Below are 17,834 nucleotides of genomic sequence, written 5' to 3'. Positions count from 1 at the left end.
AAAGTCACTACAATTTTAATTTCCATTCTTAAATTTGACATCATTATTAACTCACACTCTTGCCCTGTGCTGCCCCGCAATGACTGACTGGATTACGACATGATAAAGCAGGTGTTTGTGATTAGTGTTCATATTATACTGACATTATCCTTGGATTTATTTATTTGTTTATTAGGATTTTACCGTCATGTTTTTACACACTTGGGTTACATTCATGACAGGACAGGTAATTACTAGTTTCAAGTTTGTCATGGACATTTTTGTATCTCCAATTTACCTCACTTGCATGTCTTTGGAAACCATAGTTCCTGGAGGAAACCCACATAGACATGGGGAGAACATGCAAACTTCTGCTAAGAGGTGACAGTGCTACCCACCGAGCTGTCCCCTTGGATTAATAGTCTAAGCAGTTAAATCTGGAAACGGACTGTTTTTTATTTTTGTATGATTATGTTCATATCAACACTCTAAATGTTAGTTTTGTCTCATGTAACTTAAGTAAATATGAAATTAAGCATCTATGTTTAGGAACTACAGAAAACTGAATGTGAATTTGCTAATACTATAGATCAAATGCATTTTAATTGGCATTTTAAAAAACCTGGCGGTGAGTTAGTCACACGATAACAAGCCTGTCTGTGACACCATTAAAATGCAGCAAGTCTCACCAGCAGATCCTGCACAAGTGCCTTCACGTTCCGTGACGTCTCTGGAGAGGGAGAGTTATGGGACGCCAGTTTAATTAACGTAGCTAGGAAGTTCTTGCACTTTTTCACATTCTCTTGCATTTCCTAAGAATAAAAAAGAAATATATATACACATAAATAATTAAGTTTAGCGGTTCACAATATGAGCATTATACCAACAGTCAAACATGGTGCTGATAGTTTAATAAAGTGGGGATGCTTTGCTGCTTCAGTCTAAGAAACTTGCCATTATTAGCAGAAAACAATCAATTGTCCACTCTTTCAAAAATCCGGTCAGGTCATTAATCTATTATATAAAGCTTAAGAGCAAATAGGTTATGGAACAAGACAAAACTCTGAAGCACAAGAACAAATTTACCTCTGACTGGCTTAAAAATAACAAAACTAAGGTTTTTTTTCTATTTTATTTCTACAGTCAATTTTGTTTTCCGCTGCTGGGGGATCCCTGATTGCAGTTGAGGTGAGTATGTTGCTGCTCACGCCTCCTCCGACCCGTGTGCAGCCCTTAGCTGAACCTTTTTTCACCCATGCACACAGCTTTGAAGACCCCTCCCACATAGTCCGGTCATTCCACCCTAGCAGAAACGTCTGCTGCAGGCACTGCCAATTATGCCTGCTAGATGGCGCCCAGTCGACCGCTGGCAATGCTGAGTTTTCGAACCGACGAGTTCAGAATCTCGGCACTGGTGTGCTAGCAGAATATCCCGCTGCGCCACCTGGGTGCCAGAATGAAGGTTTTTTTTTAGTGGTCTGGTCAAATAAGCCTGGACCATAAACAAAATGTTCATGCTTGAAAGACATTTACAGCATTTAGCAGATGATTTTATCAAAAGCAACTTCCACATCACCAGATACAGTGCAAGCTATTTGGGTTAAGGGCCTAGCTTAGGAGCCCACAGTGGCCACCTGACAATGCAACCTTCTAAATACTAATACAGTACTGTAGCCACTGAGCTATTTCTGCCCTAAAAACAGCTCCTGTGTAACTAAATGACAACAATTCTACAAAGAAAAGTGGCCCAACATAACTTCAGTGATGTGACATCGTGACCCCTACTTATCTCAAGCATTAGGTTGCAGTTGTGGCTGCTTAAGCTGGCACAAATTATTACAATAAGCCTTAAAGCACTACTTAAAAACTCCTACTACTGGTTACTAAAGGTTGTTCTTGTTTTATATAAAACTTTGTTCGAATCAAATATGTAAGATGTATACAAAAACAAAAAATCTATGAGTGGCAAATACCTAATTACTATAAAAGTAATCAAATACCAATAAAATAAAACGTATGGGTATGGTTAAGCAAGCAGTTAGCCCAGAGGCAGTGTTAGCTCAATGGTTAGGGTACTGCACTAATAAATCAAGAAGTTTGCTGGTTTAAGCCCCACTACAGCCAGGTTGCCATTGCTGGGCCCTTGAGCAAGGCCCTTAACCCTTAATTGCTTAGATTGCATTCAGACGCATTGAATAAAAAGTGCCTGCTAAATACAATAAATGTAAATGTAAGTAGTAGTGCAGCTAGAACTAAACCATGGACAACATTCCCAGAATCAACAGTAATAAAACACTGGAAATTACAAATGAGTTAATTATGGATTTTTTTTTTTTTTTTACAAATATTACAAAATCTACTAGGTCAAAAATAAACAGAACCGATTAATAATTTATTGTGTAATTGACAATGTTATTTCTTTTTTTTCTATTTTATTTATGTATTTTCTCCCATTTTTAAAGCAATAAGCCACGAGAGGCCGTACGTTACTGTGATTTTAGCACGGGGATGACGTTTTTGGCACGACGCGAAGCGGAGTGCCTAAAACTTCTTTCCCCGTGCTAAAATCGTAACAGTAACGCACGGTCTCGAGTGGCTTATTGCTTTTATAACACGGCGGTCAACATAAAATATAATAAATACAACAATGTTTAATCATAAATGTATTTATTGTGTATAAACTTACAATAAAGCATTCTTCCGCGACGCAAGGTAATCCGATTAACAGTGTTGCTAGGCAACGTGATGGCGAAAATAACATTAACTTTCTCTATTCAGTGGCGTATTAATATGGAATGATGTGAGGTGGTCCTAGGTGTGCGTTTATCGGGGATTTTACAACGGCTTCGAACGCGGCTCAGCCAATCAGATTTTAGGACCGGAACTATCCGTTTTATAACTCCCAATTTAGCATAGTCAATTTGTCTTCCGCTTCTGGGGGATCCCTGATTGCAGTCGAAGTGGGTATATTGCTGCTCACGCCTCCTCCGACCCATACGCAGTCCTAGTGGACCCCTTTTTCATCTATGCATTCTGCACAGGCGCCTCTATCTGCTAATCAGGATCCTTACACAGCGTTTGAAGACCCCACCCACATGGTCTGACCATCCCTCCCTAGCAGGAACGTGTCTGCTGCAGGAACTGCCAATTATGCCCGTTAGATGGCACCCAGCCGACCGGTGGCAACGCCGAGTTTCGAACCGAGGAGTTTAGAATCTCGGCGCTGGTGTGCTAGCGGAAAATCCTGCACCAAATTGCTGCACCACCTGGGTGCCCAATATAATGTTATTTTATTTTGTGGCATGGCCTTCATAATCATAATTCATCATCAGTGTAACTTCTTGGTGCTTATATAAATAGGGATAGATTGACTGAAAGAATGGGGGTCTCTGGGGTCCCAAAGTTGGAAGCCGTTTTTAAATGAAAACTTTGTAATCCAAGAGAAACGAAAAATGTACCAAATCAGAAATTCCTAGAATACAACTGACATTGTACACAATCAATGAAGCTTTATAGCACCAAGGGCTTCAAAGCTGCTGAGCAAAATAAAACATAACAGTGAGCAGTTAACCTAGCCTTATTTATATTGGCATATGTGGTATAGACATGGTGAGCAAGAAACCAGTGTTTAGCTACCTGAGAGAGACCAGGGACTCCTGCCGTAGGAGCAGCGGGTGCTGAAACTGTGCATCCGGGTTTCACGAGCGTCTGAGGAGTCTGGATCCGAGCTCCAGTTGTGATAACAGTGGGGGCGCTGGGCTTCGGAGTAGTACTCACCGTCACCACTGGGCTCTGCAAATACAACAATAATACACACTCAGGTAATACCACAGAATCACCAAATCTCAGCTAAAGCAAACCATGTCAAATGATTCCATCTCTATTAATATATAACACATATTAATAAATTGCTATGGGGAAAAAGTTGGCTGGGTTAAGCCAGCTTTGGATCATACAGTGAAAAACAAAGTAGAACTGTACCTGTGGAGCAGGGCTGATAGGGGTTGCTGCCTGTACCACTTTTGCCTGGGCAGGGGGAATTGGCCGGATGGCTTGTGAAGTTACAGGCGACTGCAAAATAAGAGACAGACCCCAATTTCATACAAATCAACATCTTGGTTTGTTTATTTGATTTGCTGGTATGTTTACCTGCTATTATGTTTGTTTGTTTGTTTATTAGGATTTTAATGTCATGTTTTACACTTTTGGTTACATTCATGACAGGAAACGGTAGTTTATCTTCACACAAGGTTCATCAGTTCACAAGGTTATATCAAACACAGTCATTGACAATTTTGTATCTCCAATTCACCTCACTTGCATGTTTTTGGACTGTGGGAGAAAACCAGAGCTCCCGGAGTAAACCCACGCAGACACGGGGAGAACATGCAAACTCCACACAGAAAGAACCCAGACCGCCCCACCTGGGGATCGAACCCAGGACCTTCTTGCTGTGAGGCGACAGTGCTACCCACCGAGCCACCGTGCCGCCCTTGCTATTATGTAACACATTGGTTAGGAAGAAGTGGAGAAACAGTTTAGCCCTAAATTTTGCCCTGATGTGTTTTTTACATTTACATTTTCAGCATTTAGCAGACGCCTTTATCCAAAGCGACTTACAATTGAGAGTATACACTGCAAGCAATTGAGGGTTAAAGGCCCTGCTCAAGGGCCTTGCTCAAGGGCCCAACAGTGGCAAGCTGGCAGATGTGGGGCTTGAACCAGTGACCTTCTGATTACTAGTCCTGTACCTTAACCACTGAGCTACCATTGCCCTGTTTTTTTTACTGCAGTTCAGCAGTTCTGTATTAACCCAGAGTCAGAATGAGTTTTTTGGTCATGTGTGAAAGCAGCTTTCAGACCATGGATAGGTAGAGATCTCTGGTTGTTCTGAAAATTGAGGCCTGGGTTTCGCTGTAATTCATTCAATGTGTTGATGTAAATTGCATTTACTTAAATTAGCAGATTCCTTTACCAAAAGCAGCTTACACTTGTTACTGAGTACAATGCAGTGGAATGAGGGTTAAGGGCCTTGCTTAGAGGCACAACAGTGGCAGATTGCCAAGCACGAGACCAGAACAAGCAACCTTCCAATGACTATTCATAACAAATCATAAAGAAAAAGGCGTGAGGCTTGTTTGGAGCAAGCATCGTCATTGAAAAACTGCTTTCACACTGACCCTCAATTTTAGGTGGACCAGGGGTGCTCGAGTGGTGCAGCGGTCTAACACGCTAGTGAACCACTACAGAGTGTTCAAACTCAAGGATATTAGCAGAGCTATCAGCCTGGCCAGACATCCACCATTTGCCTTTTTGGGGAAGGGGGGAGGTCGTACAGGGTCTCTTGATGCTGCGATACGCAATCTCGGGTGATAAGAAGTGGTCACAGATTGGACATGGTTCAGAGGGGGAGTGTGGTGATCCGACTGTTCTCGATCAGATCAGGGTTTGAGTGATTGGCAGTGAATTTACAATGAGAAATAGGAATTAACTACATTGGAAGATAAAGGGGAAGAAATCCAATGATGGTCTCCAGGAACCCAATCATGTATCGAAAATCTTCACACATGCCCGAATGTACCAATCTTGTGGTCCAAACGGTACCAACTTTTCTTATTTCAAATAACATCCTATATTTACAAATAGATTTGTACATCTGTTATCTTTAACATGCAACGTTTACATACTGGCTGTACAGAAGTTGTGACCCTGAACGTGGCTCCAGCTGTGGTGGTCGGTGAGGGTGCAGGTGTAGGAGACAAAGCCGCTTTAGTCTGAGCTTTAGCCTGGGCCAAAACCTGTTGAGGAACCAGCACCAGCTGACCGGTTTCTGTTCGGACCAACACCATGCCTACAAAATGTACAAGTACGGTTAGAATCTCAACAAACAAACAGAATACAACATTTGTTTACTGCAGCTCTGTAATATGATTGGACTTGTTAGGCAACCAGAAGACTAATTTGTTTAATAAAAACTGCTCAGTGGTAGCCAGACAAATTAAAAGTGAAATAACAGACTACTTGACTGACAGCGTTAAATAATGCGTCTGCTTGGACAGTCCTCCATCCATTAACACTTTACAGACATTGGTTAAATGTTTAGAAATGCAACAAACACCTGACAAATGAAACAAACATATCTTTGTTCAACTTAATAGTGGAAAAAAAGGGGAATAGCATGAAATATTATTTTTTCATGTTTTTACAACAGGCATCAGTACATCATGGAGCCTTGGCAACACTCTCATCACTTAGACACAGCCAGTCAGGTTTGAATGTAGACACCAAATTGGTCGATAGCACCACTGGGGAGTTGAACCCTGTATCCCAGTGATAAAAGGCTAGCATAATAAACTGCTGCACCTTTTTCTGCAGTTTAATACGGACACAGTGCCAATATTGGTCCTTGTAACTCACATGTTTTTCAGGGTTCTCTTTCTTTTCAACCTTATGGATAAAGTGTAGTTAAACCCAGCCTATGTATATGGACGTAATAACCCAGCTTTCTTCAATCCTAACCAGAAACAAGTAATTAGGAGAACGTCTCAAAAAGAAATGAACATTAGTTCACCTACTTGAACCATTTTGACACACTGTAAATATATAAAGGACACAAATGCAGATCTTACACGTGTTTTCCATGAGACGATTTTTTTTTTTTTTTTTAATCTTTTTCTTCTTTGCATTGAGTCAGAAAACAAAGTACAAACAATTTATGTGAAAAATGGATTGGGGCTAAATATTTTTTTAATGTCTGAATGTCTCAAAAAGAAATGGAAATCCAAAAGCCACTTTACATTTTTAAATACATGGCACTGCTGTTTGGCTGGCACTTTGTTGGCAAAACAAAACATAGTAATGCTGATTTTATTGTGAAATAATCCTTTTATAAATTGTGGCTTTAAGAGCTCATTTTAAATGGGTTCTATTGCCCAGAACAGAAGAAACATCACTAACACTCTGCTCTGAGTGTGGGCACTTACCCTGTGGAATGGTGAATCCCGGTGGTAACTGAATGGTGGTCTGTTGTTGGGGTCTGACCATGACCTGAGGGGCTACAGCCCTAGGCGCTGGTGCTGCAGCAACCCCGGGTCGCACCAAGCTTGGCGCTGGAACTGGAGTCGCCGGTCTCAATATGCCTGCAGCCTGGCCTGCATCTGGCTTGACCAGAACGGACGCCGTGCTTGCTACTGGAAGCGTGGTACCTGAGGCACTCGTGGGCATGTGTGGGGCAACTGGTTTAAGTAGAGGGGAACGCACAGCCACAGAGGTACCAGCGAGCTGGTTCGGGACAATGGTTTTGATCTGGGAGGTTTGGGGAGCGGGGATGGGTCTGATCAAACCTGGATTTGTGGTAATAGGTGCAGTCTGGACAGGCAGTTTGGGGTCAGGAGCGCTGGGTGGAGGCCGGTGCAGGGCGAGAGTAGGAACTGGAGAAGGGCATGCAGGTTGGGATAGTACATGATTAGACTGGACAGAAGGAAAAGGAGAGTTTGTGCCATTGGAAGTGGTGCCAATGCCAGCACCATTCACACTACCCTGCAATCCTGGTAGAGGAGTGCTGGCAGGTTGAGTGGCGCCACTGCCATTCTCACCAGCTCGTGTAGATGCTCCTAAGTGATTGGTGTTAGAAAGGGCATCAGCAGTTAATGATGATGCCACTACTGCTGCGTCACTTGAACAGTTGGGAGAAGTTGCGTGCCCCGGAGCCACCGGCTTTGGTACTATGGTAACGTTGGGCTGCATCCGGGTGGTAGTCATGATGCCCACTGCGCTGACTGGTACAGGTAAGGAGTTGTTGATGGATGGTGCCCTCTGTGCCCCGTTCTCGCTTCCCGCTTCCACCGCCTGCGCTTTCACCAACTTACTGCTGCCGCTGCTGCTAGTGCTGCCGGTCTGCGGAACCCCAGCTCTGCGCCCCTCGCTCTCCGTTTTGTTCTGCGAGCCCAACTGCGATTCTAACGAACCCACCAGGTCACTGACGGCTTTCTCGTCCACTGCTGAATACAGCACATCTTCCAGCGGATCGGTGACGCCCGCCATCTTTGGAAGACGCTCGCCTGAGCCGCTCGTGCGCCTGCGTTGTTTTGCACCGAGTGCATGCTGGGAAACGGGGTTACGTCATGAGGCACGTTCGCGTACGTACGCCGGACGTGGTACACACAGTGCTTTCGGGAGGAGCCCAGTATGAGTAGTAGGCGTAGTGTGCACTGGCCAAAACACACCGCAGCTACGGAGGACTGAAGAATTACTAATCAATTCATTATTCATTCATTTACTGTCTGTTTTCCCGACGATTTATCCTGGCCAGGGTCGCGGTGGGTCTGATTCATTGGGCGAAAGGCAGGAAACACCCCGAACAAGCTGTAGCCTAGTGGTTAAAGTCAGTGGCGGCTCCTGCCAACTCTCTCAGGGGGGCAATTGTTGCGATGATGGCCAAGGTGACCCGTTCAGTGGGTAAATTAAAGCTTAAATAATTAATATCTTAAGTCATCTGTCAGTTTGCCCTCACAAATAACTTTGAACATGGAGAGAGAGCAGCTTTACCATTAATCATACAATTAAGTAAAGGCTTCACACTAACAGTTTAATTCAGTCTTCATCAGATAGCATTTTATTTCAGATGCAGCAGATCCAGAATAAAGATGATGTGCAATGATTAAAGAAGTACAATTAAACAATTGGGGAGATACAATAAGTGCAATCACAATTCACAATTTAAAAATGACATTACTTACTTGTAATTTACTTGTTACTTATATGATTTTCCCCCCTTTGCAGATACTTGATGTTTAAATTTGGTCTGGGTGGCCCTAATTCTTAAGTTGCTAATTTATCCTGATTACACGATGGAGTTGCTCTGAACTGAGGTGATGGTAGTCATGGTGACGAGATCGCGACACCAGGTTACATGTGACGCAAGCACGTAAGTGCGAGCCCTCCCGGAACCCATTCAGAATGCATTGCAGTGCCTGCAGTTTGAAAAAAAGAGCCTTAACATGAGAGTCTATGAGAGCAATCCGGAGCGATTTTCAGTTAGACTGAAGTCACCCCAAAAGGGGCGGTACTGTACGGAACACAACTCGACGCTGATTGGACTACGATATTCCGAGGCAAGACAGACTGTCCAGAACAGTCACAGCTGTGATAGAAAAATTTCTTCCCTTTTGTCCTTTGGTGGTGCGTCGCCCGATCGCCCTAAGGTATGAGCCGCCCCCGGTTAAAGTACTGGACTAGTAATGAAAATGTCACTGGTTCAAGCCCCACCACTGCCAGGTTGTCACTGTTGAGCCCTTGAGCAAGGCCCTTACCCTTTTTGGATAAAAGCTTCTGCTAAATGCCGAAAATGTAAGGTAAATGGACAGGTTGCCAGTCCATCACAGGACCAAAATAAGCCTACGTAGTGCCTAATTGACACTACACGATCTTTGCCCTGATTTTCGCTCGGCGACTGGTCGGCGCTAGATTTGCCGGCTCGGGAGCAACTCGGCGTTCGCTCGGTGATCGAAACTCGGCTCTCAATCGCTATGTGTGAACTACTCAACAACTCGATCCAAGCGGCTGGCTGAGTGACTGAGGAAATATATCTAGCTTGTCAAATGATCTGAGTTGCCCGACTGGCAATGAGTGCTATGTCGAACAGCCAATGAGAACGCAATATTCGAGGTGAGGGGAAACGCAGGGGAGGCGTTGTAAAAAGGTGGGACAGGGGCATAATATAGTTTATATCAGCATACATCGGCACACACACAAGTTTTGCAGTATTTCTGACCTGATCGTTCTCTGCAAAACATAACACCAATGTTGCATTGCAAAAAATATTTATTAACCTCCAACTCACTATAGAACAATCCAAGCCAAATTCACTCAGATCCATTTATTTTTTCTCTTTGAGTTTACGCTGCACATCAGTGCACAAACAACATTGATCGCTCACTACTTGTTGACATGCATTTTTGGACATGGTATCATTAAGTTTTTCATCACTTCTTGCGTTTGTTTTCGTGACAGAACGTAGTTTGGGAGACCAGAGAAGCTCGCCTGCGATTCCAGTTGGTGATAGATGGTGTAGTGTGAAACCCCCTATCGTCGATCAGTCGTGTAGTGTGAAATACACACCGACTTGAAAGACCGATTACAAGAGATCCAGTTGTGTAGTGTGAACTGTACAGTGACCTGACGACTTGGAAAGTCGTTTAGTGTGAACTTGGCATAAGGTGACCCTCACGCACGAGGGGGTGGGGGGTTGTTAAACCGCAGTCGACAGTACAGGCATGGTTAGGGTTAAACTCATTAGCAGTTCTAACAACCTTTCTTTATTTATGGCGGGTTTTTACAAAATTTTGGATCGTGTATGTGGGAATTTGTGCCAATTTAATCAGAACAGCATATGTTATGTTTTGAACTGCAATCAATGTACCAATTCATTAGCACTTAGTACTTCATCAACAATGTTTCTTTAATTAAAAGTTCTTTAACCGTTTTAATTTAAATAAATCTGAAAATATGAGAAAATCTGCTGGGTTAAAACACACACAGCAACTTAGATTTGTATATTTTATATATACTTGCATATACTATTTGTATTTTTATATTTTCGTGAGAAAATGTAGGTTTTCAGAATATTGAATATAAACTTATTGTGACTGATGTCCCTGCAATTTAAGATTAGGTGTTATGGCCTCCTTTTAACCTTTTCTAGCTTTGTTATTGATGTTTGTTTGTTTGTTTATTAGGATTTTAACGTCATGTTTTACACTTTGGTTACATTCATGACAGGAAACGGTAGTTTATCTTCACACAAGTTTCATCAGTTCACAAGGTTATATCAAACAGTCATGGACAATTTAGTAGATCCAATTCACCTCACTTGCATGTTTTTTGGACTGTGGGAGGAAACCGGATTGTTATTGATGTAAGTACTTTACATTTCAGTACAACTAGGCGTTTGTATTTGGTGGTCTTTCACCACCTTGCAGCGATTTCTTCAGGAGGATTCGGCTCTTGGAGTCGGCTCATTCAGGTACACATTGGGAGCCAATAGCGGGTTAAAAACGCTAACTTTAGTCTGAATCTTCCGAACAAAGAATCGGCTCTTGTTAATAAAATGAACCATTGATACGGCCCGCTGAAAGTATCCCACGGTTAGTGCTGATCATGTGGTACAAAACCGACCAATTGGATTGCGCTTCGTGTTGTTGCTTGGCATGGAAGCGAAAGCAAACCGTTATATGACCGGCCAATGTCTGTAACGACGGTAAGTAATAACATTATTTAGAAATGAATAAATGCGGTGTGCACTTCGTTTATCTTATTTGTTTATATGAATTAGTATTGGTTGTGTTTTTTATTTAAATAACGATACAGGTGGCGGCTGTGGAACGTTAGCTTAGTTAGCATAGCTGGCTAGTTCATCAACAACACAGCGAGTAGTTCACGTTGCTGCCCGAGTCCCAGACTTCATCCTACTGAACTACTATAGTATGTTCAATTAGTACTCCACTAATCCAAGTAATACTGTATATCGTGCTATTTAGTACAGTAGTAGGCAGTTTGGAATATAGAGTAGGTTGCTTAAAGTGTCACGTTTTATACATGTATATAAACCAATTATTCAGGTATTCAAACCTAATGCATGGGACGATGAGTGTTGGTTATATAAGCTAGATAGCGTTTTGAATTAAAGGCTCTAATGTTTATTAAACTGCGTTTGCAGAATGCGGGTTCGAAAAAAAATCATTACAAAAGATCTCATCTCGTTGGATAACAGAGAATTACACATACAGAATAATTAAGGCAGCTTTACTCTGATCGTGGGTGGGTGGGTTAGGTGGGTGGGTTAGGTGGGTGGGGTTAGGTGGGGTTAGGTGGGGGGGGGGGGGTTAGGTGGGTGGGTTAGGTGGGTGGGTTAGGTGGGTGGGTGGTACCTAGATTCCAGAAAAGCTGGTTCCTATGCAGATACGCCCACATAGTATATTAGTTCAGTAGAGTATAACTCGGATTCCATTTAACAATGTATTGTTGAACTAGTTTACTTTCACTATTTAAACGATCTGTGGAGACTTCTTTACATGTAAGCATCTTGTTTCCAAAAGAACCAGTCAAAATGCACCTGTCACATTCACCCTGATCGTGAAAGAAAGTGGACTACTTGCAAATAAGTGACCCATAAAAACTCGAATGAATAAGCTTCCATCTAACTAGCTCACACCCTAGAGCATTTATTGTTGTGAGCCAGTTGTAGAAAAATATGCATTGATGGGCCTACTTGATTACTATCAACGACATGTCATTTTTATTTGAGTGACGAATGATCTAACTTTGACAGTGTTGTAATCCTATTGCAAACATTATAACATTCTGTCATTACAGTAACTGTTGCCTGACAAATTGAACATTTACACTTACCTCTGGAATCGGTGGAAAAGTGCAAAAGTTAAATGTATCTTTGATTTAATTTTTAAAATACCCCACAGGCCGTAGTTTGGACACCACTGCCCTAGAGCAACTGCGATATAACCAGCACAGCAAGTGGTTATTTTGACTGGTCATCTGATAACTATAGTGAAAGATTTCTTTCTGTGTAGGAGTGGTCTTTTCAGGTTAACAATGCCTGCATGGTCACTACATGATTTGATTATAAAATTTTAATACAATATACCAGCACCACACCTTAACTCACCATCTACAGAGGTGTTGACAACAGTGATCGCCACCACAATTACTGAGGGAAAATAATTTTAATTAAGTAATAAATAAGTTGCATCCCTCCAGTACTATTTAAAAGACTTCTAGAATTTTTGCATACATTTGGTAACCAAGTGCACTAATAAGGGTGCAGGTAAGTAAGCAGGTATTTTAGATTTTGTTGACATTATGTTACTGACATTTTTTATTGTATACAAATAGAAAAAAATGGGACGTTTTGTACAATGCACTAAAACAAGACTGGAATATGTTTATTCACCCTGACTTTTAACTGACAAAAGTACAAAGTAAAGACATACAATCTTTTACTGACCAGGTGTATACTGTAACTGTACAAGTTGGGATAGAAACATTTGTGCTGCAATACCTTACCTAAATATTACAAAAAAAAGATGTATGGCCTTCTCTGTTTTAAGGGTTTAAAGGTTGTTCACATTCAGCTGTGGCTTCTGGCCTTGAATTACATGGACTGAGATTTATTTAGATTCCCTGAATCTTTTCCTAAGTAGCTGGGTTTGATTCTTGTCTGTATAGACCTGTAAAATGACCTACATGTCTCTTGTTTTTCTTCTTATCAAACAGACGAACAGCGGCATGGCTACTGTGCAGTCAACATTAATGTTCACAGTGTGCATCTTAATGATAACAGAACTGATTCTAGCCAAAAAGGACTATTATGATCTCTTGGGTGTACCTAAAGATGCAACAGAACGACAGATTAAGAAGGCGTTTCACAAGCTAGCTGTGAAGTATCATCCAGATAAGAATAAGAGCCCTGACGCAGAGGCGAGGTTTCGGGAAGCAGCTGAGGGTAAGTTCACATTATAGTACACATTATAGCCTACTTTCCTATGTGTTACACCAAGCACCTCCAATCAGATTTAATCTGTTTAATGAAATTACTAATTATTTATAAAAGGGTTTTGGGGGGTGTGGGGGGTAAAAAATTCACACCATACTGAAAACTAAAATGATTTATTTTTTACATTTTTTTTGGCTGCTCCAGTAAATATGTTGGGGCTCGTCACAGTGGATCTGGTCCACATACCAGACTTGTTTTTTTATGTGTGTTTGTACAGCGTTGGCTTGAATTGTACCTCTTTTGGTTTTTATCCATAACAGCACATCAGTTGCTAAGCGCTTTTGTTTTTCCTCTGTTTTTCAGCATATGAAACACTATCAGATGAAAAAAGGCGGAGAGATTATGATCAGTCAGGACACACTGCTTTCTCCAAAGAAGGAACCAGACGAGGAAGTCAACACTTTCACCAGTCCTTCGACTTCAACTTTGACGAAATGTTCAAAGACTTCGATATTTACAGCCATAACAGGCACGCACGGCCGAAACGCAACTTTGAGGAGCATTTTAGAGCTCACCAACAAGGACACAACCGCCACAAGAGGCACTTTCAAGGAGCTTTCGGAGCAGGGCTCTTCGAGGATCTTTCTGATGACATGGAGAGAATGTTTACATTTGACAGACATGCGAAGCGGACTGATGGCGGCTTTCAAAGCGTGACCAAGCAGCACTGCAGGACTGTAACACAGAGGAGGGGGAATATGGTCACAACCTATACGGACTGTACCTCTTCCTGAGGGAATACTCATCAGACTCCGGAGAGATTCTCTGGCTGGAGTCTTTTATTAATATTCAAGATATTTGTGGTTGAATTAGACATTGAAATGTATAAACTCGCTACTGAGACACATTGTTCAAGTAGTAATATACTATAACATGAAGCACTTTTAGACATTCTCAGAATTTAATGCATTTGATTTGGGTTGTTCATTACCCATGTGTACTTTTTGCATCTCTTTATGTGGGTGACAGAAAAGCACATAGTTAGAACACAAATTCCTTTGGCATGCATTAACTGCGATTGCATGGCCGAACTGTGATCAGTGGAGACACACAGTTACAGCAACTAAACTGGTTACGTTTGCAAAAGATATTATTTACATCGAAATAATTAAGCAAAACATAACATCTATAGTTATGACAGTCATTGTTTACACAGTACATGATTGATGTCTCGAACCTCATTTTATGTGCTATGTAACAATACTGCAGTTAGAATTAGACATGTTATTAAGCACAGTAATGTGCAGATTGAATACAGCCCCGTTCAGTTACTGGTGTCATTTATGGATGATTTTCCAGAGGAATAAGTTATAGATTCATGGGCTTATTACATTTTAACAGAATATTGTCCTGGTGAGACTTAAACTTGTCTCACCTTTAGTGTCAAGAGGCCAAAAATTCTGGCCTACTCAAAAGCAAACATATTTACTACATGGGTGCTCATGTGTCACAGTGGTACACTACACTAGTCCACTACAGCTGGGATCCAGGGTTTGAATCCCCAACAGTGCTATGTTCGAGGGTGGGGGTTGCTGAGGCCCTGTGATGGATTGGCGTTCTGTCAAAAGAAAGAGGTAGAAAGTGGTGGTAAAAGACCAAAATAAAATGTTTCCTACATTTAGGATGAGGAGGCAGGTGTGTAAACTGAATATTTTTGCTTACAACATTGCTTTAAATGCTAAAGGTACCATAGCGAGATTTGATCAGACAGATTTTTCTTTGTGACCCAAACAAATTCAAAACTATAGCTAAAGAACTATGATCCCTTATATATATATTTTATAATCTTTTTTGGAGTTGTCAAGTTCATGGTATCTATCATTGCTTTTCTAAAACAAGGCTGTTTGTGATGTAATGGTGCTTAGTACTGACAAATAGAAACCTCAATTACTACATTCCGGATTGCTGTGTACTACCTGATTTTACATATACTACACACACTAGCACATGGTGAATTTAGGTTGCTTGGAGGAATTAGTTTTTGCAAATGCTTGTAAGGTTAAATGCTTGTTTATTAAATGGATTTATTAATATATTTTAGAGGTGCCTTTTCAATTGATCTGGAGTGAATTTAGATAGTGTGAACTGGTGTGTGTCTACTTTATTAAAGTAGAGTTTTATCTCATTCCAGCCATGAGCAGAATAATTTATGTATCAGAATAATTTATGGATCTAATCTTGCCTCAGGCGGTTTGTTTCTTGCTTAAGGCACACAGGTGGTGCAGTGGTAAACTGCAGTAGCTTACTACCGCAGGGGTTCAGGATTCAAATCCCCAGTGGTGCAGTCAGTTAATGAGCATTTAGATATAAACATTATTGGCTATATCTTAGGGCTGGGGAAGGCCTAGGCCCTGTGATGGATTGGCGTCCTGTCCAGGTTAGATTAATGCACCTCCAATCGCAAACTGCGTGTTTGGGTTTTATTTTTTTAAGCAATTGCTTATAGGTAAAAACTGAATAGAGCTAGCTTTATCAGTATATTGGACACACCACAGGCTTTTGGGTGATGCAGAAGTCTATTACACTAGCCCATCATCAAATCAAAAAGTAGTGATGGTGGGCTAGCAAGGAAAGGAAAGGGGGTTGGTGGCTGAAGCTCTGTGATGGATTGGCATGCCTTTCAGTGTATTGCTGTTTGCACCCAGTGTTCGAGCCTGTAGCGACCTTGAACGGGATAAAGAGGTTGTTGAAAATGTAAATGAAATGTCCACACCAGTGAGACACAAAGAAAGGAAAATACACAACATTGGACACTGCTTCTTACAAACATATTGGGTTCATAGATTTAATGCTATCCTTCAGAACAGGGGTGGGCAAACGTTTTGCTCACAGGCTACATTGGGTTGTAGATTTAACAGATGGGCCAGGTCAGTAGCAGATGGGGGGACGAACTAATAAAATTACATAATAAACACATTACCTAAGAAGTAAAGATTACCTACCTACCTTATTCAATTTCAGTGAGGTTTAGCAAAGGTCGGTAGTGTTTAGAGTGTGTCATCTACTGGAATCAACTAAAACACATAGTATTGCAGAAAAACGGAGAAATTAATGTGGTCTTTAGAAGAATTTTGTAAATAATCGACAGGCCGGATTAAACAGCCTTACAGGGCTGTATGTGGCTAGCGGGCTATAGTTCGCCCACCACTGTTCTAGAGATTCTATTATACCTGAGTGTATCTGCTGCTCTGAGCAAATGTGAACATCACAGTGAAGATTCATCCTAAAAACATTGCAACATAACTTTAAGCATTTTTCTAAATATCTCCTAGTTTGTATGAAACACTTTAATAGAATATGTAAACATGTCTGGTTTTTAGGATAAATCACCTGTGATTTGTACTTTTTCCTGTTAAATTGTTCTGTTTGTGTGTCTGTCCACTGTTACTTGTCTGGTCATTGTTCTGAGTTGGCTCATCTAGCACTTACATAAATCTTGTGGTTAGAATAAAAATATAAACTCTATTATTCCCCCTGAAGTTGGGTTATTTTGTAAAATACAATAAAAACAATGTATTTGTTGATTCGCTTAAACCTTTATTTCACTGACAAAAGTACAAAGAAAATATTTACAACAGAGATTTCAATTAAAGGCAGTGGTACCTCAGCAGTTAAGCTACTGGACTAGTTAAGTTAGAAAGTTGTCGTTTGAGCCCCACCTCCATCAAGTTGCCTACATAGGGCCCCTAAACAAGGACCTTAATCCTCAGTTGCTCAAATTGTATAAGGTATACGTCACAATTGGATGTTACTTTGAATAAAAGCATCTGCTAAATGGTATAAATGTAATATTTTTGCCAGAGGTGTTAATGATTAACAAGTTATCTGATAACTGACAAAGACACTCAAACAACACTCAATTAAAAATGTAATTTAAATGAATTTGCAACAGTTAATGCTTATTTTGAATTAAGACTGGAGCTAGAGAGTTCTCTCATCAAGCTATGACTCGCATTACTTCTGACCTCAAACATGTAGAGCGCTACAGGTCAAACCTAAACACCAAAACATTTTAAAAGCTGTAACATCATTTAAATCATGAACAACAAAAGCTGCTCTACATCACTGTGGAGTCTGACTGCATGTTGGATCTGCGTATATTTGATTACAAGAAACGTTTGGATAATGAGCTTAATGCTGCAGTATAAGTGGGGAACTTTGCTTATCATTTTGATACCTACACTACTGTTGCCAAGAAGAGCTTTAATATATCGACTGCATCTTTATTATTTTATTAGCTTGTTCAGTTAGCGCTTGTGATGAACTGAGTAATAACCACTGTTTA

The 17,834-nt window shown here is 41.1% G+C and overlaps 2 protein-coding genes across 2 annotated transcripts in view; one reads left to right on the top strand and one right to left on the bottom strand.

The window, feature by feature from the left end:
• si:dkey-219c3.2 (transcription initiation factor TFIID subunit 4) overlaps positions 1 to 8,037 on the bottom strand; it is a 56,405-nt gene extending 48,368 nt beyond the window's left edge. Inside the window, exons 1-5 of the mRNA XM_063000723.1 lie at positions 6,963 to 8,037; positions 5,667 to 5,830; positions 3,961 to 4,050; positions 3,616 to 3,771; positions 669 to 791 (exon numbers count right to left, since the gene is read on the bottom strand). Coding sequence (XP_062856793.1) covers positions 669 to 791; positions 3,616 to 3,771; positions 3,961 to 4,050; positions 5,667 to 5,830; positions 6,963 to 8,022 — 1,593 coding nt within the window. The 5' untranslated portion in view covers positions 8,023 to 8,037. The remainder of the gene's footprint in view (positions 1 to 668; positions 792 to 3,615; positions 3,772 to 3,960; positions 4,051 to 5,666; positions 5,831 to 6,962) is intronic.
• Positions 8,038 to 11,191: 3,154 nt separating this feature from the next.
• dnajb9a (DnaJ heat shock protein family (Hsp40) member B9a) lies at positions 11,192 to 17,073 on the top strand. Its single transcript, XM_063000044.1, has 3 exons — positions 11,192 to 11,236; positions 13,270 to 13,498; positions 13,853 to 17,073. Exons 1-3 carry the CDS (start codon positions 11,222 to 11,224, stop codon positions 14,281 to 14,283), a joined length of 675 nt encoding a protein of 224 aa, XP_062856114.1. The 5' UTR covers positions 11,192 to 11,221; the 3' UTR covers positions 14,284 to 17,073.
• Positions 17,074 to 17,834: the final 761 nt, after the last annotated feature.

The sequence above is a fragment of the Trichomycterus rosablanca genome, chromosome 8 (assembly GCF_030014385.1).
Source record: "Trichomycterus rosablanca isolate fTriRos1 chromosome 8, fTriRos1.hap1, whole genome shotgun sequence".
NCBI lineage: Eukaryota > Metazoa > Chordata > Actinopteri > Siluriformes > Trichomycteridae > Trichomycterus > Trichomycterus rosablanca.
The sequence above is the reverse complement of the archived record's forward strand: the minus strand, read 5'-3'. Positions and strand labels throughout refer to the sequence as shown.

Bases quoted from the DNA above. Each gene is read 5' to 3' on its own strand.
- dnajb9a (XM_063000044.1), top strand. The intron at 13,499-13,852 runs GTAAGTTCACAT...TCTGTTTTTCAG, and splicing joins GTTTCGGGAAGCAGCTGAGG to CATATGAAACACTATCAGAT.